Below are 24,972 nucleotides of genomic sequence, written 5' to 3'. Positions count from 1 at the left end.
CTCTTGCTTGTGCATTTGTATGAATATTTCTATTAGGTAAATTCTTAGAAGTCATATTGCTTGGTTAAATATATGCCCATTTTAAATGTATGTACTACCAAATTGTCCTCTGATTTGTCCTCTAAATCAGTCTTTCATATTATAGCTAGAGTGATATGGCTGTAATATGTCTTTGTAAAATGAATTTCATCATGTGATTTCCCAGCATCAAAAAGCAACATCAGAGATGTTTGATGGATTTCTATTGTCTATGCAGTAAATTTTAAAATTAAAAAAAAATTTTTCCAGACAGGATCTTGCTCTGTTGCCCAGGCTAGAGTGGGCCACATGTGATGGCGTGATCTCAGCTCACTGTAGCCTCAACCTCACAGGCTCAAACAATCCTCCCACTTCAGCCTCCCGAGTAGCTGGGAATGCAGGCGTGTACTATCACGCCCAGCTAAGTTTTGATTTTTCTTTTTGTAGAGACTGAGTCGCCCTATGTTGCCCAGGCTGGTCTTGAACTCCTAGGTTCAAGCGATCCTCCTGCCTCAGCCTCCCAAAGTGCTGGGATTACAGGTGAGAGCCTCTATGCTGAGCCAAAATTCTTAAAATTTTAAAAAAGTTTTTAAGAGTTATGTAGTTTGGTCCCAAACTATCTTTCCTACCATTCTTCCCTACCAGGAAATTTGTCCTCTGATAAGGCAAAATTCACCTCTTCTGTGAAATTTACCGTGTATACTGCTCTTTCCTCTCTCTATGCAAGATAGAATGAGTTACTTTCTTCCCTAAGTTCTCATTGCACTTAATTTATAGTCCCTTATAATCCCTCTGATAGCACTTAATGCGTTGTACTGTATTTATGTGTGTCTGTCTCCCCTGCTACTCTGTGATTTTCGTAAGGGTAGGAACTGTGACTTACTCATCTTTGTATCCCCAGCAGTTTACACAATGCCTGTCAGCGTAGTGCTCAACAAGTGTTCATGAATTTGGGAAAGATATCCTGGAGGTAGTGCTAGACTGCTAGTATGATAAGAACTTTGGGAGATAGAGTAGGTGGTAGAAGTTTTGAAGCATAGCAGAAAGCTGACTGACTCCTGGGAGAATAGAAGCTGGTTAGGAATAGACAACTGGGCCTAAACTGGCAGGAGCCTTCATGTGCTTTTCTCCTTTACTACAGAGACCAGCTGCCTGGTTATTTGGGTTAATAGGCTTGAGATTTGAGAACATTTAAAGTATTAAAAATTGGATGATTGAGGACTCACTTGGAGAGGGAGATTGACTCAGCTGTTCTATGTTCTTTCCAGACTAAGATGCATATACTGAATAACCAATCCTTTTCCCAGAGTCACGAATAACTTTTTCTTTCTGAAAAATCAAGGACTCTTCATTTTCAGGGCATGTTTCGGGTGGGAGTAGGAAGAGTAAACAGGTCAGATACTTCTACTTTGTCTCTGTAGCTTGGCTCAAGGGGAAAGTAACCTATTGAAAGGGTTTAGGGCTGTGGGCCTATTCTTGAGTAAATCATCTGTGTGAAATTAGTTATTTTGTCATTTCAGGCAACTCTGGTAGCTCTCCTTGTCTGGTTGTTTTGAAGAAAGAAGAGTAGAAGAAAAAGTTGAATAAATCATGTCGGAGTTACTGGACCTTTCTTTTCTGTCTGAGGAGGAAAAGGATTTGATTCTCAGTGTTCTACAGCGAGATGAGGAGGTCCGGAAAGCAGATGAGAAAAGGATTAGGTAAGAGTTCCCCAAAACGCATAGGGTCCCAGGCCTTTGACCAATGATGTCTGGGCTTTTCCTTATGTCTCCCACCTGACTTTCATAGGAATTTGTATATGTGATGTTTACCACTACTTATTGGGTCACGTTGGGCTCTGAGTTTGTTGCTTCCACAGAACCAAATAGTCTTACTGTCTTTACCTCTCAACCCCTCTCTATCCAATCTATGCATATCCTGAATCCACTTACGCTTCTCTTTTGGGTCTTGGCAGGCGACTAAAGAATGAGTTACTGGAGATAAAAAGGAAAGGGGCCAAGAGGGGCAGCCAACACTACAGTGATCGGACCTGTGCCCGGTGCCAGGAGAGCCTGGGCCGTTTGAGTCCCAAAACCAATACTTGTCGGGGTTGTAATCACCTGGTGTGTCGGGACTGCCGCATACAGGAAAGCAATGGTACCTGGAGGTGCAAGGTGTGCGCCAAGGAAATGTGAGTGTCACCTATGGCTGAGTAGAGAGGGGATGAGGCCTTGGCTGTGGTGAGAATTTCTTTCCTCAGCCTTTATTAGACAAGAACCATTCTTTATCCATCTGTCATTTTCTTTTATTTCTTCCCAGAGAGTTGAAGAAAGCAACTGGGGACTGGTTTTATGACCAGAAAGTGAATCGCTTTGCTTACCGCACAGGTAGTGAGATAATCAGGATGTCCCTGCGCCACAAACCTGCAGGTACTGGACCTGTCTAGAGATGGTTCTTGGTATGGAATCCTAGTGTATTCTGACTGGTGGCATCTTAACTCCATGGGCTCAGCCAGTTAGTGGAGAATAGAAGATTGTATTGTCATCCCTTCTGCAAGCATGGTGTATTTCAGGGGATTTGCTATGAGGGTTGTTTCCTTTTTCCCCTACTCATAACCACCACCCTGGCATACTTTTCTTTGCCTTGAAGTGAGTAAAAGAGAGACAGTGGGACAGTCTCTCCTTCATCAGACACAGATGGGTGACATCTGGCCAGGAAGAAAGATCATTCAGGAGCGGCAGAAGGAGCCCAGGTAAGAATCAAGTAATTGTTTAAAGAAATGCTTACAATATCCCTTTAATTCTTTTACTATTCTTTTTACTTCTTCTGTTTATAAAATAATAGATGTTCATTATAGGAAAACTTGAAAAGTACAGAAAATAGTAAAGGAGGGAAAAAATCATTCCTAATCCCACTACTCATATGTAGACATTAACATTTTGGTATATTTACTTAGTTCTTTATTTTTTATAGTTTGCATTCGCTTTCTCAGGTTGAATAGTTTGTTCTTTATAAGAACAATTTGAAGACAAATAAAAATAACACATGCTCATTATTAAGCAACAAATCACCCACATTCCTACTACCCCAGTTTTCACATTATGTGAAAATTATTTCGTATATCTTCTATGTATATACATAACGGGTTGACTGGATGGATAAACTGAAAAATCTTTTTAATATTGGATCATAGTATAATAAATTAAAATCATCCTGTTGAATTTAACAGAATAAAACACTGAAATAAAATGAAAGAATAGCTAATCTTCAGACAAATTTTTTTTAAAGTAAAAGATATTAGTTGTTAACATTCCTCTAAGCTTAAGAAAAAATATTATGAAAGCCATTGAGCAGTTGGTCACTTTTTTAGTGGAGTTTTTTTGGTAACAGCCTTATCGAGATATAATTCACATGCTATACAATTTGCCCATTTTTGGTGTACAATGCAATAGTTTTTAGTATATTCACTGAGTTGTGCAACCATCCCCTGAATCAATTTTAGAAAATTTTCATCACCTCAAAAAGAAACCCTTTACCCTTTTAGCTGTCACCCTCCCTGATCCCTAAGCAATCACTGATCTACTTTCTGTCTCTCTATATTTGCCTATCCTGGATATTTCATGTAAATGGAATCATACAATATGTGGTCCTTTTTGACTTGCCTCTTTCACTTAACATTAACGTTTTCAAGGTTCATCCATGTCATAGCATGTATCAGAACTTCATTCCTTTTTATAGCCAAATAATACCCCATGATATGTATTTATCACATTTTATCTGTTCATCTGTTGAAGAACATTTGGGTTGTTTCTACTTTTTGGTTATTAAGAGTAATGCTGGGCCAGGTGCGGTGGCTCACGCCTGTAATCCCAGCACTTTGGGAGGCTGAGGCGGGTGGATCATGAGGTCAGGAGATCGAGACCATCCTGGCCAACATGGTGAAACCCCATCTCTACTAAAATACAAAAAAAAAAAAAACATTAGCCAAGTATGGTGGCATGCACCTGTAGTCCCAGCTACTCGGGAGGTTGAGGCAGGGGAATCACTTGAACCCGGGAGGCAGAGGTTGTAGAGAGCCGAGATCACACCATTGCACTCCAGCCTGGCAACAGAGTGAGACTCCGTCTCAAAAAAAAAAAAAAAAAAAAAGAGTAATGCTGCTATGAACATTCATTAAGAGTTTTGTGTGGATGTATGTTTTCTTTTCTCTTCTTTTCTTTTGAGACGGAGTTTTGTTCTTGCTGCCGAGGCTGGAGTGCCGTGGCGCCATCTCGGCTCACTGCAACCTTCGCCTCCCAGGTTCAAGCGATTTTCCTGCCGCAGCCTCTTGAGTAGCTGGGATTACAGACACGCGTCACCAAGCCCAGCTAATTTTCATATTTTTAGTAGAGACGGGGTTTCACCATGTTGGCCACGCTGGTCTTGAACTCCTGACTTCAAGTGATCCACCTGCCTTGGTCTCCCAAAATGTTGGGATTGCAGGTGTGAGTCACCATGCCTGGCCTGTTTTCATTTTTCTAAGGTAGATACTTTGGAGTTAGCCGTCATTTTAAAAATCTGCCTGTTTCAATATTTAACATTATCAGTGGACGCTTTGCTGTGAAAGAGGAAGCAGTTAGCTTTCTTACACTTCCCCCTGGTTATTTTCTTCTATCCCCACTATTTGTTACTCAAATTATTTTTCCTTTGTCAGGGTTTATGTTATTTACATTCTCTTATATAACCATAAATCATCTGTTTGTTTTATCTGTTTGTTTCCTTTTAGTTTTGTACTTAAAAGGATTGTATGCTTACAATCAGGCCTTATACCACAACTTCTCTATTTCTGATTTAGTTCTTGGTTTTCTGGATTTCATCATTGAGGAGTTCCTTCAAGAAGAGCTTGCAGGTGCTATATTTATTGTATTCTTACATGTTAAGAATGTCTGCCAGGTGCCTTTATACTTGAATGGTATCTTGGCTGGATATTATATTCTTGGGCCACATTTTCTTTCCCTCAGAATGTTGTAGACATTGTTCCATTGTCTTCTTCCATTGAATGTAACTGTGAAGAAGTCTGAGGACATCTTGGCCCTTGTAATTTTCTTTCTTATGGATGAGAGAGAGAGAAAGAGAGAGAGAGATTGGACTTGCCTGAAAATTTTCTTTTCTTTTTCTTGAAGTTTAGTAATTTAAGGGCCTGTAATCCCAGCACTTTGGGAGGCCGAGGCGGGTGGATCACAAGGTCAGGAGATCGAGACCATCCTGGCTAACACGGTGAAACCCCGTCTCTACTAAAAATACAAAAAAATTAGCCAGGCGTGGTGGTGGGTGCCTGTAGTCCCAGCTGCTGGGGAGGCTGAGGCAGGAGAATGGCGTGAACCTGGGAGGCGGAGCTTGCACTGAGCCGAGATCACGCCACTGCACTCCAGCCTGGGTGACAGAGCAAGACTCCATCTCAAAAAATAAAAAAAATTAAAAAAAAGAAGTTTAGTAATTTAACAAGGTTGTAACTCAATGGTGATCATTCTGTATCATTTTTCCCTATATGTGATATACCCTTGATGAGTTCTTTATTCATTGCTGGAAAATTTTTCTGTATCGTATCTCTGAACTCTTTTTCTTTCTGTTTTATTAGTTAAGTTCTCCACCTCAGAGATACTGGATTTTCTTATCCTCTATTTTTGTCATTTTCTTTTACTAGCGAATGGAATAGGAAAAATGGTGAAAGCGATTAACTGTGATTAGCCCAACCCATTCCTCCATGCTATTAATTTGGTTTTCAGTTTATTTACCTCCCCTCCCCCCTTTCCCCTCCCTTCCTTACTTTTTGCTGCTTCTAATTTAATTATTTGAGTAAATTATCTTATTTAGGTTTTGATTTGTTCTTTGCTCTAATCTTCTTTCTCTTATTTTGTTTTATCATCTTGTATTTGAATTCTTGCACTTTATTGAATTTATATTATTAGTTCCCCTGTAGTGTAAAGCACTCATATGAAACCTACTTGTTTTCCTAGGGTTAAATTCTTCTCCAGACTCGGTTCTTCGTCCATCTTGCAAATTGTTTTCATTTCTCTCCACTCCATGGCTATTTATATATCTGCGAGACTATTATTTCATTTTACTCAACTTTAATATGGGAAGTTTTGTCTGTATCTTTTGTTTCCTCTGATACAGTATATGTGAGTTCTTCTTCTCACCTTAACTTGAAACAATTTATCTTTTCCCCATTCTCAGCTATACTTTAGTTTAAGGACTGAATATTGCTTTTTATATTTCTTTCCTTGTAACCTGAAGGGGTAGGTGCAGAAGGTAACTTGGGGTCCTGAGTTTTGGTCTCATGAAATTCTCTTAAATGTCCTGGTTCAGGGCTTACCTGTCCCAGATCTGGGTTAATCCCCTAGCTCATACCAGTGCCCTGGGAGATGACATTTTGCATCAGTCTTGTCTGTCTTTGTTGAGGTTCTACAGTGGTACCTGGGGCTATAAATCTTGAGGACTTCTGTTTTTCTTGACTACTCACTCACTTAATCTGCAAGTTGCTACATTGGAAAGGATTAGTTAAGGAGCTTTGCTGAATTAAATCTTCTGTTTTCTTAGGCACGATTTTTGAAATCTGTGACTTGAGGCTTTATTTTTGACTCATTTGGTTGCGGCGGTGAATTTTTACCTTTTGTATGGTGTGTGTGTGTGTTTTTTTTTCCCTAACTTTCACTCACCCAAAGGGAAATGACTTTATCATGTTTCATATGATTGTTGAAAAACAGTATAGAAATGTATAAAGTAAGTCCTCCAGTAACCTCACTGCTTCTTCCCCAGATAATTATTGTTAATAGTTGTGAATAGTTTTGGCATATGGACTACCAAACTGTCTAAATATACATATATGGGTTGGGTTCCTAAGTTTTTACTTTCTTTTTTTTAAAGGATGATACTGTATACATGTTAAGTGAAAAAAAGTGAAAGAAAAAGAACTTTAAAAACTCAATAATACAGACAATCCCATAGAAAATGCACAAAAAATTTGAACAGACATTTCACCAAAGGCAATATAGAGATGTCAGATAAGCACATGAAAAGATGCTCAACATCTTTAGTCGTTAAATAAATTTGACCTAAAAATCACAATAAGATACTACTACATACCCATTAGAATGACTAAAATTAAAAAGACTGACCATGCCAATTCGAGGATGTAAAACAACTGGATTTAAAAAAAATTTTCTTTTCTACATTTCCTCCTTGCTATTATAAACAACTAGCATTCTTATACACTTCTGGTGGGAATGTACAATGGCATAGCTACTTTGAAAAGCAATTTGGGCGAGGCATTGCCTCACTCGGGAAGCGCAAGGGGTCAGGGAGTTCCTTTTCCTAGTCAAAGAAAGGGGAAACGGACGGCACCTGGAATATCGGGTCAGTCCCGTCCTAATACTGCGCTTTTCCAACGGGCCTGGAAAACGGCACACTGGGAGATTGTGTCCCGCACCTGGCTCGGAGGGTCCTATGCCCACAGAGTCTTGCTGATTGCTAGCACAGCAGTCTGAGATCACGCTGCAAGGCGGCAACGAGGCTGGGGGAGGGGCGCCCGCCATTGCCCAGGCTTGCTTAGGTAAACAAAGCAGCCAGGAAGCTCGAACTGGGTGGAGCCCACCACAGCTCAAGGAGGCCTGCCTGCCTCTGTAGGCTCCACCTCTGGGGGCAGGGCACAGACAACCAAAAACTCAGCGAGAACCTCCACAGCCTTAAATGTCCCTGTCTGACTGACAGCTTTGAAGAGAGTAGTGGTTCTCCCAGCACGCAGCTGGAGATCTGAGAACGGACAGACTGCCTCGTAAAGTGGGTCCCTCACCCCTGAGCAGCCTAACTGGGAGGCACCCCCCCAGTAGGGACAGACTGACACCTCATTCAACCGGGTACTCCTCTGAGACAAAACTTTCAGAGGAACTATCAGACAGCTGAATTTGTGGTCTCACGAAAATCCGCTGTTCTGCAGCCACCGGTGCTGACACCCAGCCAAACAGGGTCTGGAGTGGACCTCTAGTAAACTCCAACAGACCTGCAGCTGAGGGTCTTGTCTGGTAGAAGGAAAATTAACAAACAGAAAGGACATCCACACCAAAAACCCATCTGTACATCATCATCATCGAAGACAAAAAGTAGACAAAACCACAAAGATGGGGAAAAAACAGACCAAAAAAACTGGAAACTCTAAAAAACAGAGCACCTCTCCTCCTCCAAAGGAATGCAGTTCCTCACCAGCAACGGAACAAAGCTGGATGGAGGATGACTTTGATGAGTTGAGAGAAGAAGGCTTCAGACGATCAAACTACTCTGAGCTACGAGAGGAAATTCAAAACAATAGCAAAGAAGTTAAAAACTTTGAAAAAAAATTAGAAGAATGGATAACTAGAATAACCAATGGAGAGAAGGGCTTAAGGGAGATGATGGAGCTGAAAGCCAAGTTTCGAGAACTACGCGAAGAATGCAGAAGCCTCAGTAGCAGATGCGATCAACTGGAAGAAAGGGTATCGCTGATAGAAGATGAAATGAATGAAATGAAGAGAGAAGGGAAGCTTAGAGAAAAAAGAATAAAAAGAAATGAACAAAGCCTCCAAGAAATTTGGGACTATGTGAAAAGACCAAACCTACGTCTGATTGGTGTACCTGAAAATGATGGGGAGAATGGAACCAAGTTGGAAAACACTCTGCAAGATATTATCCAGGAGAACTTCCCCAATCTAGCAAGGCAGGCCAGCATTCAGATTCAGGAAATACAGAGAACGCCACAAAGATACTCCTCGAGAAGGGCAACTCCAAGACACATAATTGTCAGATTCACCAAAGTTGAAATGAAGGAAAAAATGTTAAGGGCAGCCAGAGAGAAAGGTCGGGTTACCCATAAAGGGAAGCCCATCAGACTAACAGCTGATCTCTCAGCAGAAACTCTACAAGCCAGAAGAGAGTGGGGGCCGATATTCAACATTCTTAAAGAAAAGAATTTTCAACCCAGAATTTCCTATCCCGCCAAACTAAGCTTCATAAGTGAAGGAGAAATAAAATACTTTACAGACAAGCAAACGCTGAGTGATTTTGTCACCACCAGGCCTGCCCTAAAAGAGCTCCTGAAGGAAGCACTAAACATGGAAAGGAACAACCGGTACCAGCCCCTGCAAAAACATGCCAAATCGTAAAGACCATCGAGGCTAGGAAGAAACTATAGCAACTAACGAGCAAAATAACCAACTAACATCATAATGACAGGATCAGATTCACACGTAACAATATTCACGTTAAATGTAAATGGGCTAAATGCTCCAATCAAAAGACACAGACTGGCAAACTGGATAAGGAGTCAGGACCCATCAGTGTGCTGTATTCAGGAAACCCATCTCACGTGCAGAGACACACATAGACTCAAAATAAAGGGATGGAGGAAGATCTATCAAGCAACTGGAAAACAAAAAAAGGCAGGGGTTGCAATCCTAGTCTCTGATAAAATAGACTTTAAACCAACAAAGATCAAAAGAGACAAAGAAGGCCATTACATAATGGTAAAGGCATCAATTCAACAAGAAGAGCTAACTATCCTAAATATATATGCACCCAACACAGGAGCACCCAGATTCATAAAGCAAGTCCTCAGTGACCTACAAAGGGACTTAAACTCCCACACAATAATAATGGGAGATTTTAACACCCCACTGTCAGCATTAGACAGATCAACAAGACAGAAAGTTAACAAGGATATCCAGGAATTGAACTCAGCTCTACATAAAGTGGACCTAATAGACATCTACAGAACTCTCCACCCCAAATCAACAGAATATACATTTTTTTCAGCACCACACCACACCTATTCCAAAATTGACCACATAGTTGGAAGTAAAGCTCTTCTCAGCAAATGTAAAAGAACAGAGATTATAACAAACTGTCTCTCAGACCACAGTGCAATCAAACTAGAACTCAGGATTAAGAAACTCAGTCAAAACCGCTCAACTACATGGAAACTGAACAACCTGCTCCTGAATGACTATTGGGTACATAATGAAATGAAGGCAGAAATAAAGATGTTCTTTGAAACCAACGAGAACAAAGACACAACATACCAGAATCTCTGGGACACGTTCAAAGCAGTGTGTAGAGGGAAATTTATAGCACTAAATGCCCACAAGAGAAAGCAGGAAAGATCCAAAATTGACACCCTAACATCACAATTAAAAGAACTAGAAAAGCAAGAGCAAACACATTCAAAAGCTAGCAGAAGGCTAGAAATAACTAAAATCAGAGTAGAACTGAAGGAAATAGAGACACAAAAAACCCTTCAAAAAATTAATGAATCCAGGAGCTGGTTTTTTGAAAAGATCAACAAAATTGATGGACCGCTAGCAAGACTAATAAAGAAGAAAAGAGAGAAGAATCAAATAGATGCAATAAAAAACGAAAAAGGGGATATCACTACCGATCCCACAGAAATACAATCTACCATCAGAGAATACTACAAACACCTCTATGCAAATAAACTAGAAAATCTAGAAGAAATGGATAAATTCCTCGACAAATACACCCTCCCAAGACTAAACCAGGAAGAAGTTGAATCTCTGAATAGACCAATAACAGGTTCTGAAATTGTGGCAATAATCAATAGCTTACCAACCAAAAAGAGTCCAGGACCTGATGGATTCACAGCTGAATTCTACCAGAGGTTCAAGGAGGAACTGGTACCATTCCTTCTGAAACTATTCCAATCGATAGAAAAAGAGGGAATCCTCCCTAACACATTTTATGAAGCCAGCATCGTCCTGATACCAAAACCTGGCAGAGACATAACCAAAAAAGAGAATTTCAGACCAATATCCTTGATGAACATTGATGCAAAAATCCTCAATAAAATACTGGCAAACCGAATCCAGCAGCACATCAAAAAGCTTATCCACCATGATCAAGTGGGCTTCATCCCTGGGATGCAAGGCTGGTTCAACATACGCAAATCAATAAATGTAATCCAGCATATAAACAGAACCAAAGACAAAAACCACATGATTATCTCAATAGACGCAGAAAAGGCCTTTGACAAAATTCAACAACCCTTCATGCTAAAAACTCTCAATAAATTAGGTATTGATGGGACGTATCTCAAAATAATAAGAGCTATCTACAACAAACCCACAGCCAATATCATACTGAATGGGCAAAAACTGGAAGCATTCCCTCTGAAAACTGGCACAAGACAGGGATGCCCTCTCTCACCGCTACTATTCAACATAGTGCTGGAAGCTCTGGCCAGAGCAATCAGGCAGGAGAAGGAAATAAAGGGTATTCAATTAGGAAAAGAGGAAGTCAAATTGTCCCTGTTTGCAGATGACATGATTGTATATCTAGAAAACCCCATTGTCTCAGCCCAAAATCTCCTTAAGCTGATTAGCAACTTCAGCAAAGTCTCAGGATACAAAATTAATGTACAAAAATCACAAGCATTCTTGTACACCAATAACAGACAAACAGAGAGCCAAATCATGAGTGAACTCCCATTCACAATTGCTTCAAAGAGAATAAAATACCTAGGAATCCAACTTACAAGGGATGTGAAGGACCTCTTCAAGGAGAACTACAAACCACTGCTCAATGAAATAAAAGAGGATACAAACAAATGGAAGAACATTCCATGCTCATGGGTTGGAAGAATCAATATCGTGAAAATGGCCATACTGCCCAAGGTAATTTATAGATTCAATGCCATCCCCATCAAGCTACCAATGACTTTCTTCACAGAATTGGAAAAAACTACTTTAAAGTTCATATGGAACCAAAAAAGAGCCCGCATCGCCAAGTCAATCCTAAGCCAAAAGAACAAAGCTGGAGGCATCACGCTACCTGACTTTAAACTATACTACAAGGCTACAGTAACCAAAACAGCATGGTACTGGTACCACAACAGAGACATAGATCAATGGAACAGAACAGAGCCCTCAGAAATGATGCCGCATAGCTACAACTATCTGATCTTTGACAAACCTGACAAAAACAAGCAATGGGGAAAGGATTCCCTATTTAATAAATGGTGCTGGGAAAACTGGCTAGCCATATGTAGAAAGCTGCAACTGGATCCCTTCCTTACACCTTATACAAAAATTAATTCAAGATGGATTAAAGACTTATATGTTAGACCTAAAACCATTAAAATCCTACAAGAAAACCTAGGCAATACCATTCAGGACATAGGCGTGGGCAAGGACTTCATGTCTAAAACACCAAAAGCAATGGCAACAAAAGCCAAAATCGACAAATGGGATCTCATTAAACTAAAGAGCTTCTGCACAGCAAAAGAAACTATCATCAGAGTGAACAGGCAACCTACACAATGGGAGAAAATTTTTGCAACCTACTCATCTGACAAAGGGCTAATATCCAGAATCTACAATGAACTCAAACAAATTTACAAGAAAAAAACAAACAACCCCATCAAAAAGTGGGCAGAGGACATGAACAGACACTTCTCAAAAGAAGACATTTATGCAGCCAAAAAACACATGAAGAAATGCTCCTCATCACTGGCCATCAGAGAAATGCAAATCAAAACCACAGTGAGATACCATCTCACACCAGTTAGAATGGCCATCATTAAAAAATCAGGAAACAACAGGTGCTGGAGAGGATGTGGAGAAATAGGAACACTTTTACACTGTTGGTGGGACTGTAAACTAGTTCAACCATTGTGGAAGTCAGTGTGGCGATTCCTCAGGGATCTAGAACTAGAAATACCATTTGACCCAGCCATCCCATTACTGGGTATATACCCAAAGGACTATAAATCATGCTGCTATAAAGACACATGCACACGTATGTTTATTGCGGCACTATTCACAATAGCAAAGAGTTGGAACCAACCCAAATGTCCAACAACGATAGACTGGATTAAGAAAATGTGGCACATATACACCATGGAATACTATGCAGCCATAAAAAATGATGAGTTCGTGTCCTTTGTAGGGACATGGATGAAACTGGAAACCATCATTCTCAGTAAACTATCGCAAGGACAAAAAACCAAACACCGCATGTTCTCACTCATAGGTGGGAATTGAACAATGAGAACTCATGGACACAGGAAGGGGAACATCACACTCCGGGGACTGTTGTGGGGTGGGGGGAGGGGGGAGGGACAGCATTAGGAGATACACCTAATGCTAAATGACGAGTTAATGGGTGCAGGAAATCAACATGGCACATGGATACATATGTAACAAACCTGCACATTGTGCACATGTACCCTAAAACCCTAAAGTATAATAAAAAAAAAAAAAGAATGGAACATATGATAAAAATAAAAAAATAAAAATAAATAAAAAAAAAAAAGAGGAGAGAGTACCATGGGCTAGCAGGTTCAGGAAAATCTTCCTGAAATAGGTAATATGTATGTTGAGTTTTTAAACATTAATAAGATTTGAATATGTGAAGAGATGGGAAAGAGGTTATTAAGATTTGGAGCAATAGGTAGCACAAAATATCTGCCCAAAATAGAAATCTCTATAAAATATTTAAAGTGTAGGGGAAATATCAACTTTGTTGGGATGATGACACAAACAAAAGCAGGTGCAGATGGAGAAACCAACATGCTATTCAAAAGTATAATATTTACGTTACTAGGTGAAAAGCCAATAGGATGTATTATGTGATCATTGAAAATTTCTCAGAATAAAAATATTTTAACAAAATTTGTGGTTAAGAAGATTAATGTGATGTTTACAATCTCTATTGATGGGAAGAAACATAATAGGAATAAAGTGTCTTCTTCACTGTTATTTAAAATAATTAGTTCATGCCATAAATATAAAAGGAAGGCCTCAAGAAAAAAAAACTGGAAGAAGCTGAAGACACTTTCTGCAGGGAAAGAATACAGCATCAAAAATAATAGAATTTTCAGATATACAGCAGCAATAAAATGTGATCCATTTAATTCTACATTTTCTAAATACTAACTGTGAGGCATCATATTAAGTATTATTTTAATTCTGTCCAAAAGATAGGTGAAAAGGAGAAAGTACATGTTAGTCAGAAGAAGAAATTGATATTAGGCTGTAAAGAATTATTAGGAATTATTTATTTTGAAGGTTTGTCTAAAGTAGGAGATAGAAGTCAATACTTGAGAATTTTGAGAATAGTTTTATTCAAGGTCAAAATATAGAGTTTAAAGAATTGATGGCCATGTCTTGCATTTTGCAGAGTGTGTTCTTTCAGAGCAAGGAGGAGAAACCAGTGAGAAAGATAAGCAACAAAGAGTAAAGCAAAAATAAGAATGTTGTATTTTCATACAGGAAAGATAGTTTATGAACTATGGAAATATAATACTGAAAAATCATTTTTAAGGACTTTGGAAAATGAAAGATTTGTATAATATGTGCATTTTTAAATTTTTCTTTTGGTTTGAATAGATTTTGTTGTGGTTTTTGTTTGGTTCTCAAGTATGTATTTTCCTTCTGTGAACTGTAGTCTTCAAAAGAAAGCTCAGATTCCTGTTCAAGATTTCTTCCAAACATTTTCTATCATGTTCTTATTTTAAAAAAATGAATGCTTTGCTGTTTAAGAAAAAAAAACGACAAAAAAAGCAAAAATAAAGAGTTTCTTTACCAAAAAAAAAAAAAAAGAAAAGCAATTTGGCAGTATTTTAAAAAGTTCATTGTGCACCTACCTTGTGATTAAGTCATTTCATTCCTGGGTACTTACTCAAGAGAAGGGAAAACGTATGTTTGTACAAAGACTTCTACGTGAATGTTCATAGCAGCTTTATTTGTAATAGCCCAACCCTGGAAATAACCCAAATGCCCATCAGCAGGTGAATGGATCAACTGATTTGTTTATACGATGGAATACTACTCAGCAATGGAAAGAAATGAACTATTGACACACGCAACAACATGAATGAATCTCAAAATAATCATGCTGAGTGACAGAAGCCAAGCAGTAAAGAGTACATACTGTATGGTTCTGTTTGTATAAAAATCTAGAAAATACAAACTAGAAAGCAGTGACAGAAAGCAGATCAACACTTACATGAAGGGCGGGAGGGATTAGAAAGGGGCAGGAAGAAACCTTTGGGAGTGAAAGATATGTTCATTAACTTAATTGTGATAGTTTCGCAGATGTCTACATTTGTCAAAATGTCACGTTGCACACTTGAACATGTGCAGATTATTTATGTCAGTTATTACTCAAAGCATAAAAGAAAAAAATTGTAGAAAGATACAGCATGAACATCTTTCTGTGTCAGCACCAAGGATCTGTTTCATTCTTTTGACATCTGTATGATGTTTCATTGTATATATGGACTGTGATTTTTATCTACACAGCCTTGGGTGGGTGACTCATCTGTTCCAGGTGATGAGGCCCCCTTTTTTCTTTGTGGATTAAGGATAAGAATGGCTTTTATTTGCTGAACCTGATTAACACATCTGACATCATCAGTCAGAATGTAATTTCTGAAACCTACTGCTTCTGGTTGTCTGTGATCTCTTGTCTCATTGGACCCAGAAGACTCTTATTTATTCTAAACATGAAAACAGATTAAGTGACCATAAATGATCTTTCCCATGAAATTATGGAGCCTCAGAGATAATTTAATTCAACCACCCTATTTTTGCAGAAAAGAAAGCAGGATAAGTGATTTACCTGAGATCATACAGATAGTTAGAGCCCAGGGCTCCCATCTCTTAGTCTATTTTTTACTGCACAGATGTCAAATAATTGCTTTTTTGCCCTTGGGTTGTTTGTATTAGCTCTGGATTGGTATGTATTAATCTTTAGGAAAAGCAAAAACCACTCTCCATGGGCCATTGTTAAAACTACCTCTCTGGAGGAATGGTTCTGCTTGGGTTTTTTTGGCGGCAGTGGGGGTGGGGACAAAAGGGGAAAAAGGACAATTCTAAAGTAAAAAATGAAATCAAGCCCCCCTGCTATGTCTTGTACTATACAGCTAATACATCTTTCAAGGAATGACCGACATTTCACCTCTTGCAAGTACTAGAATTTCAGCCTGGCTGTCTGTTTTCACAGAACTCTCAAACATCATGTGACAACTTGGAGAGTTTATTCTTTACTGGCTAAGACATTATAGATTTTGGTTAACTCATTCTTTGTGCATCTATTTGTTTGTTTGACAAATATCTATGAATGCCTCCTATGTGCCAGGCATTGTTTTAGACCCTGAGATACACTGGTGAATACAAGGCCTCTTGTTTGTGGGGCTTAGATTTCTGGGGTGGGAAATAAAAATAAGTAAATGTATGGTATATCAGATGTTGACAAGTGCTGTGGAGAAAATGAAGTAGACCAAAGGTATAGGGAGTGCCAGGAATGAATGTGTGTACATATACTGTTTTCTTTAGGATAGCCAGGGCAAGTCTTAACAGCAAGGTAACGTTTGAACAAAGATATGAAGCAAATGAGGGAGCAAACCCTTAGGGTATCTGGGGGAAGAGCATGTAGATAGAGAAAGAAGGAGGTATAAAGACGCTAGGGTGAGTTTTTGTTTGGCACTTTTGAGTAATCTGAAACTGAGTGAGCAAGGGAGGCTGAGGAAGGAGTTGAGGACAGAGATGGGATGAGAAGCATATCATGTTAAGACTTTGGTGGCACTTGTAAGCATTCTGTCTTTTACTCCAAGTAAGAAGGATGGCCGTGAGGGGCACAGCCTTATTTTGTCTTCTTTTTAAAAATGGAGGTAAAATTGACATAACATAAAATCATTTTACCAATTTTAAAGTATAAAGTTCTGTGATTGTTAGTACTTTCAGAATGTTGTGCAACCATCACCACGATCTAATTTCAGAACATTTTCACCATCCCAAATAGAAACCCGATAGCCATTAAGTAGTCACCTCCATTTACCCCAGCCCCTAATCTGCTTTCTGTCTTGATAGATTTGCCTAATCTAGACATTTCATATAAATGCAGTCATGCAATATGTGTCCTTTTGTGTTTGGCTTATTTCAATTAGCATAATGATTTCAAAGTTCATGTTGCAGCATGTATCAGAATTTCATTGTCTTATTGATGAATAATCCGTTATGTGAATATACCACATTTCGTTTGTCTAGTCATGCATTGATGGACATTTAGGGTGTTTTCACCTTTTGGCTATTAGGAATAATGCTGCTATGAACATTCATGTAACATTTTTGTGTGGACATATATTATTTAGTTCTGTTGGGTAGGTACCCAGGAGTGGAATTGCTGGGTCATATGATAGTTCTATGCCTGATTTACATTTTAAAAGCTCATTTTGGCTGTTGAGGGAAAGCCAAAGCCAAGGGAAGAAGCAGGATTAGTTAGGAGGCTACTGCAACCATCCAAGAGCTACGTGATGGTGGTTTGGACCAGAGTAATGGCAGTGGAGGCAGTGAGAATGGATCAGAGTCTAGGTATACATTGAAGAGGATTTGCTGACAGATTTGATTTGTATTGTGAGAAAAAGAGGAGTAACTGATGATTCTTAGCATTTTTGACTTGAGAAATGAAAGGGAATTGCCATTCGATGAGACAGAGCGAAGAGCAGTTTTGGGGGAAGATTAGGGCTTTGGTTTTGGGCTTACTGTGTTTGAGACATCCACGTGGAGACATTGAGTAGGCCATTGGAAAAACAAGTCTGGAGTTTGAGTAAGAGATAAATTTGAGGCCGGGCATGATGGCTCATGCCTGTAATCCCAACACTTTGGGAGGCTGAGGCGGATGGATCATCTGAGGTCAGGAGCTCAAGACCAGCCTGGCGGACATGGTGAAACCCTGTCTCTACTAAAAATACAAAAATTAGCCAGCCATGGTGGCACAAACCTGTAATCCCAGCTACTCAAGAGGCTGAGGCAGGAGATCGCTTGAACCCAGGAGGTGGAGGTTGTAGTGAGCTGAGATTGTGCCACTGCACTCCAGCCTGGGTGACAGAGACTCCATCTCAAAAAACATAAAAAAAAATAAAAATAAATATATTTCAGTTATTAGCTTATTGAGGATATTTAAAGCCATGAGACTAGATGAGATCATTTAGGGATAATTCTAGATAGAGAGGAGGAGCAGCCCAAGGAAGAAGTTTGGACATAATCTAAATATTAGAGGTCTACGGGAGGAGGAAGGACTAGCAAAGGAGACTGAGAAGCAGCAGCCAGTGATGTTGGAGGAGGAAACCAGGGGAGTGTGGTGTCCAGGGAGCCAAGGGAAGTTATTTGAGATATTTGAGGAAGAATGGATTTTTTTCCCCTTTTCCTGCTGCTCTCACTAATTCTTTGAGGTAAGGGGCTGAGGAATGGTATCCTTCCCTTGAAAGATGAGAACTGGTGTTTTGAATGCCCAGAGTCATCCTTCATTAAGGCAATTAAGCTAAAAAAAAAGAATTCTGGTCACCTGAATACTGTCTTCTAGACATACTGCTTATTTATGGATATATCTCAGTCCCACTGAGGGCATTTATTGAATAATTCAGTCAATAAAAATACTTGAGTGTGTACTCTATGCTAGTCTCTCTTCAAGGCACTGGGAACACATCAGTAAATAAGATATGTGGTCACTGATCTTATGGAACTTTGTCGAATGGAGGAGAAAGACATTAAATAATTTGTTTAAATTATTGGATCAGTTAAATAATTTGTTTAAAATACATACATAGTTACATATGTGGTGACTGTTACTAGGAAATCAGGATGCTATGGGAGCGCAGAGGAAGGTTACTAATCCAGACTTAGGGTGGGGGCGTGGCCAGAGAGATCTGGAGGAATTGACATATAAGGAGAGACCTGAAGCAGGAGTAGATTGAGGCAGGTGAAGAAAAGTGGCCATTGTGAAAAGAATATCTTAGGCAGATAAAAGAGGGAAGATGGAGAGCTTCAGGATATTCAGAGAAACAAAAATAACTTTGTCTTTCTAAAATATAAAACTTGAGGGAGGAGAAGGGGTGAAAAATGAGGCTGGAGAGGGTGAGCAGGGGGCCATATCATGAGGATTTCTTGCCATGCTAAGGAGTTTCAACTAAATCCCAACAGCAATGGGGAACCACTGAGGACTTTTAAAAGCACACTGAGGGCTGGGTGCAGTGGCTTACGCCTGTAATCCCAGCACTTTGGGAGGCCGAGGCAGGCGGATCACAAGGTCAGGAGATCGAGACCATCCTGGCTAACACAGTGAAACCCCGTCTCTACTAAAAATACAAAAAAATTAGCTGGGCGTGGTGGCAGGCACCTGTAGTCCCAGCTCCTGGGGAGGCTAAGGCAGAAGAATGGCGTGAACCCAGGAGGTGGAGCTTGCCGTGAGCCAAGATCGCGCCACTGCACTCCAACCTGGGAGACAGAGCGAGACTCCATCTCAAAAAAAAAAAAAAAAAGGTATACTCAGCTGGGCACCATGGTACATGCCTGTACTCAGCTGGTACACCATGGTACAGCTACTCAGAAGGCTGAGGCAGCAGGATTGCTTGAGCCTAGGAGTTAGAGACTGCTGTGCACTATGACGGCACCTGTGAATAGCCATAGTACTCCAGCCTGGGCAACATCATGAGACCCTATTTCTTAATTAATTAATGTATTATATGTTTAAAGTATACTCATATTTATTTTAGAAAGATCACTCAGGCTACGATTGTGAATGGAATGGAAAGAGGCCTGACTAGAGGCAGGAGAACGTGCTTCCTTTCAATATTGGCTCTTGGTTTTTATTCTAGTGTGCTATTTGAAGTGCCAAAGCTGAAAAGTGGAAAGAGTGCATTGGAAGCTGAGAGTGAGAGTCTGGATAGCTTCACAGCTGACTCGGATAGCACCTCCAGGTGGGGTTCCCCCATTTCCCTCATCTCCTCTCAACCCAAGTTGCGATTTTGTTCTGCAGCATCAGTGTTCCTGATTTCTGTCCTCAGGAAGTTGAACGAAGTATTTTCTCTGTCCTCACCAGAAGTCTTTTCAGTAGCACGTCTACTGATTTGGCTCTGAGCACAGCTTCCTGGAACATATTGGCATCTCTAGTCAATTCCCCCAGTACCTTGGAGTATTCTTCTTAGCCCAGTAGCAACTGATGCTGCTGTCCCTTAAGAATGAGGGTTTGAGTGTTTGTGTTTGTGCAGAGTTGCCTATCTGATCTTCTGCATGCCTTCCAGGTAAATCACATGCGAAGTGTACCTTCTGCATTTAGTTATTACGATGACCCAAGCCACTGGCTCTCCTTGCATAGAGCTTTGATCCCTGGGTAGAAGGGGAAGGGTAGGAGGTGACTTAGTTATAACTTCTGAATCTACCTCCAGGAGAGACTCTCTGGATAAATCTGGCCTTTTTCCAGAATGGAAGAAGATGTCTGCTCCCAAGTCTCAAGTAGAAAAGGTAAGCTTCAGGTTATTGAGCCACCTTCCTCTCCTCCCTTCCGTCCCTTTCTCCTTCACCTCCTGTCTCCCTCCCTCCCTCCCCCTCACTCTTCTCTTCCTCTTTCTTCCCTCCCTCCATTCTCTTAGGCAGAATTTAAATCAGGAATTTCAACTAAACAAATTTCAGTTCAGATTCACTTGGGAGCATTTTCTAAAGTTTTGGTTGAAATGTGTGAGAAAATAGGTTTTGTACTATTTCTAGGCATTTAATCTTTCCTTTAAGTTTGTCATAGTTTAGCGAAAATCTGAGCCTTATTCTTCTTAAGACTCTCCTTCCTTACTCACTCCTTCTACCTATCCATCTGTCCTTTTCCATTTTCTTGCCCTTGTTCCTTCCTAGGAAACTCAGCCTGGAGGTCAAAATGTGGTGTTTGTGGATGAGGGTGAGATGATATTTAAGAAGAACACCAGAAAAATCCTCAGGCCTTCAGGTAACTGGTTTCCCTTACTGGTCTTTCGGGACTGAAGTTCTGAGTACCCTTGATGGGCTCTTGGTATGGAGAATAGGTCTCTTTGATTTGGCTTTTTTGGTCTTCCCCTCAGAGTACACTAAATCTGTGATAGATCTTCGCCCAGAAGATGTGGGACATGAAAGTGGCTCCTTGGGAGACAGAAGCAAATCCGTCCCAGGCCTCAATGTGGACATGGTAGGTGCCTTTATATTTTACTTGGTCACTATATGAAATTTGGCTTATCTAGAGTTGGCTTTAGTACCTGATATTCTCAGTCAACCTATTTAATTCTTTAAGAAAAGGCAACATGAAACTTGATACCCCCAAGTTTCTAAAGTAAATCTGGTTCCTGATTTGCTTAAAGGAAAGGACTGCCTTTGCTATCTCTCTCTGTTTTTTTTTTTTTTTTTTTTTTTTGAGACAGAGTTTCACTCTTGTTTCTCAGGCTGGAGTGCAATGGCATGATCTCGGCTCACTGCAACCTCCGCCTCCCGGGTTCAAGCAATTCTCCTGCCTCAGCCTCCTGAGTAGCTGGGATTACAGGTGTGCACCACCATGCCCGGGTAATTTTTTATATTTTTAGTAGAGATGGGGTTTCACCATGTTGGCCAGGCTGGTCGCAAACTCCTGACCTCAGGTGATCCACCTGCCTCGGCCTCCCAATTTTTTTTTTTTAAGAGACAGCATCTCACTCTGTTGCCCAGACTGGAGTCTAGTGGCACAATTATAGCTCAGTGCCACCTTGAACTCCTGAGCTCAAGCTATCCTCCCACCTCAGCCTCCTGAGTAGCTGGGACTATAGGCATGAACCATGATACCCAGCTAATTTTTTTTTTTTTTTGAGAGATGGGAGTCTCACTATATTTCCTAGCCTGGTCTCGAACTCCTAGGCTCAAGTGATCCACCTGCCTCTGCCTCCCAAAGTGCTGGAATTATAGGCGTGAGCCACCACGCCTGGCCATCTCTTTTCTTTTCTTTTTTGTCTTTTTATTATACTTTAAGTTTTAGGGTACATGTGCACAACGTGCAGGTTAGTATACATATGTATACATGCGCCATGTTGGTGTGCTGCACCCATTAACTTGTCATTTAACATTAGGTATATCTCCTAATGCTATCCCTCCCCCCTCCCCCAACCCCACAATAGGCCCCGGTGTGTGATGTTCCCCTTCCTGTGTCCATGTGTTCTCATTGTTCAATTCCCACCTAATAAATTGCTGAATATATGGCTGGGGCTCAAATAAATACTTCTTTTGATTAAAATGTAAAGAGGGTTGGGGAAAGTCAAATGGAAAAGAGTTATAGCTTCTATGAAAAACATTAAATATTCTTATCTTGTTCTTTTGAGATATGAGAAGGATGGTTGGAATAGAGCTGGGAACCCTGAAATGGGAAGACATGTAAAAGGAAGGATATGAGGCCAGGCACGGTGGCTCGTGCCTGTAATCTCAGCACTTTGGGAGGCCAAGGCGGGCAGATCACCTGAGATTGGGAGTTCGAGACCAGCCTGGCCAACATGGGGAAACTCTGTCTCTACTAAAAATACAAAAATTAGCCGGGTGTGGTGGTGGGTGCCTGTAATCCCAGCTACTCTGGAGGCTGAAGCAGGAGAATTGCTTGAACCCAGGAGGCGGAGGTTGCGGTGAGCTGAGATCATGCCATTGCACTCCAGCCTGGGCAACAAAAGTGAGGCTCCATCTCAAAAAAAAAAAAAAAAAGAAGTATGTGTGCATACACATACACATGGCAACTTGGAGCTTTAAAGGAAAGATATCAGTCTTTGAAGTTAAAGAAAAGTCTTTCTTTTATTAGCTCTGAATCTATATTTATTGTTCCAGGAAGAGGAAGAAGAAGAAGAAGAAGACATTGACCACCTAGTGAAGTTACATCGCCAGAAGCTAGCCAGAAGCAGCATGCAAAGTGGCTCCTCCATGGTAAGTTCTATTAGATCTGTGGTTACCGGCATGTTGGGGTACTAGGAAGAAAAGAAGCACCTCCCTAGAGCAGACTCGGGACCTGGGGAAACCATCCTAGTCACTCTTTTCAGGTAAGTAAGATCATTTGTTTGTTCCTATCCTCAATTTAGACTATAGGTGCTTAGTGTACATCTAGGTGACTTCCTGAGCCCCCACCTGGAGATTATTACATTAGATAAGGCTTGGGACATTTTTCATCACAGCTTTGTGAACAATAACCTTAACTTATCCTCTAACGGGGTACCCAGGCTATGAAGTGAGCAAGATCAGATTTCTTCATCATGGCCCATTCCAAATTCTCAACATTAAAAGAAAGTGAGTGTCATGAGAGGGGCTCTGGCAGGGTTAAATGACATCAGGGTATGGTTAACAAGCAATAATACCAGTCAGGATAATGAAGTTAAAGGAACATTTAAGAATCAGGGCAGCACACCAACATGGCACATGTATGCATATGTAACAAACCTGCACATTGTGCACATGTACCCTAAAACTTAAAGTATAATAAAAAAAAAGAATCAGGGCCTTGTTCTGTCATAAGCATGAAGATTGATATTTAGGGAAATAGGAACAAGGGTGAACAGAATTTGTTCACACACACAGGAAGAGAATGTCAGCTCGCATGACCGATTACTACCAGAGAGGAAGGTGCCTTTTCACTTCTGGTAGGGTTTCCTCCCTCCCACTCACTCCCAGTTCTGGCCAAATCTCTTTTCTCTGTAGGCCCTGATAAGACATAAGGTGGATAAGAGAAACCCACAGATAATTAAGGCACCTTGTTTTAGTTAGTGACTAACCCCCTTCTAGCCGGTGTTTTAGTGTATATAACACATTCCCCAGATGGACTTGCCTGCACCTTGCTTCTGCTCCCTGCCCACCTCCTGGGGCAGGTGAAAATGAACACTAAAATTTGTAAAACGAGGAGAGGAAGAGAAGCTAAGAGGCTAGGTGAGCCATGAGCTGATTTATTCACCTGAACAATTTTGAGTGCTGGTAGTTCTCTCTTACCCTCTGGGTCAAGGAATGTCAGCAGCGCTGGCTTATTGCAGGGGCTTCTGAAACTTCTTTTCAGTGACTGTGGTTTTATCATGAGGGAAGATGTGAGCAATGCAGGTGGGGGAGTGTGCCTTCCCCAGATGTTCGTGGGTGCTTTATCTTCAGAGTACGATCGGCAGCATGATGAGCATCTACAGTGAAGCTGGTGATTTCGGGAACATCTTTGTGACTGGCAGGATTGCCTTTTCCCTGAAGTATGAGCAGCAAACCCAGAGTCTGGTTGTCCATGTGAAGGAGTGCCATCAGCTGGCCTATGCTGATGAAGCCAAGAAGCGCTCTAACCCGTGAGTGCTTCTGGAACCTGACTGATGCTCTGAGACCAGAGACCAGACCCCGGCATCTGTCCGGGCACTCTTGAACAGAGCTTATCCGTTTCTGGGGGAGCAGGGAGGTGTAATGTAGGAAAAGAACCAGGATTGGGAAAAAGCAAGAATGGCATGTCTAAGAGGGCTTGAGGTGACATTTTTGACATCACATGTCACCATGGCATATTTATATGGAGAGCAGGAAAGTGAAAAGCAGGCTTGAGAAAGACCAGCAAATTACTCAGTACTCTCTTTGGTTTCTAGATATGTGAAGACTTACCTTCTGCCTGACAAATCCCGCCAAGGAAAAAGAAAAACCAGCATCAAGCGGGACACCATTAATCCACTATATGATGAGACGCTCAGGGTAAGTATCTAGACCCCAAGAGTAGGAGAACTTGTTCTGTCTTGTGCCCTAAGCTGTAGCTATTCCTCTGCAACATGGCCAGGTGACACGGGCTTCAGTGGGCCATGTCTGTGTCTAGGATACATTGGGTATCTGTTCACATCCTGATCTCCCAGTGAAGAGAACAAAGGTGATCTGCCTTTCCTGGATTGTTGTGAAGTTGGAGATTCACATGGCCACAAATCTCATGTAAAAAAGACATTTGAGATAAGGAGTCTCCTTGGCAGTTCTTTTTGGACAATCTAGTGTTATCTCATCCACTTAAGAAAAAATGAATTTTCCAGGTCCTCCTATGGAATATGGTAGGTTTTTATAAAATGGGTTAAGTTGAGGCTTTGAGTGAGGAAACTCTAAGTGCTCAGGGAACGTAAAGTAATTTGGTATTCAGGACTAGTGACTTCAGGAATGGTTGCTC

General features: G+C 40.7%; 1 protein-coding gene across 1 annotated transcript in view; it reads left to right on the top strand.

The window, feature by feature from the left end:
- SYTL4 (synaptotagmin like 4) overlaps positions 1–24,972 on the top strand; it is a 63,941-nt gene that overhangs the window by 26,969 nt on the left and 12,000 nt on the right. Inside the window, exons 5-16 of the mRNA XM_063635082.1 lie at positions 466–558; positions 1,539–1,718; positions 1,973–2,188; positions 2,317–2,426; positions 2,647–2,749; positions 19,676–19,777; positions 20,246–20,321; positions 20,703–20,793; positions 20,906–21,009; positions 22,653–22,748; positions 23,952–24,130; positions 24,416–24,518. Of these exons, the coding sequence (XP_063491152.1) occupies positions 1,609–1,718; positions 1,973–2,188; positions 2,317–2,426; positions 2,647–2,749; positions 19,676–19,777; positions 20,246–20,321; positions 20,703–20,793; positions 20,906–21,009; positions 22,653–22,748; positions 23,952–24,130; positions 24,416–24,518 (1,290 nt within the window). The 5' untranslated portion in view covers positions 466–558; positions 1,539–1,608. The remainder of the gene's footprint in view (positions 1–465; positions 559–1,538; positions 1,719–1,972; positions 2,189–2,316; positions 2,427–2,646; positions 2,750–19,675; positions 19,778–20,245; positions 20,322–20,702; positions 20,794–20,905; positions 21,010–22,652; positions 22,749–23,951; positions 24,131–24,415; positions 24,519–24,972) is intronic.

The sequence above is a fragment of the Symphalangus syndactylus genome, chromosome X (genome assembly GCF_028878055.3).
Source record: "Symphalangus syndactylus isolate Jambi chromosome X, NHGRI_mSymSyn1-v2.1_pri, whole genome shotgun sequence".
NCBI classification, from domain to species: domain Eukaryota; kingdom Metazoa; phylum Chordata; class Mammalia; order Primates; family Hylobatidae; genus Symphalangus; species Symphalangus syndactylus.
Note: the sequence above shows the minus strand (reverse complement) of the source record. Positions and strands in the feature narration are given on the sequence as shown.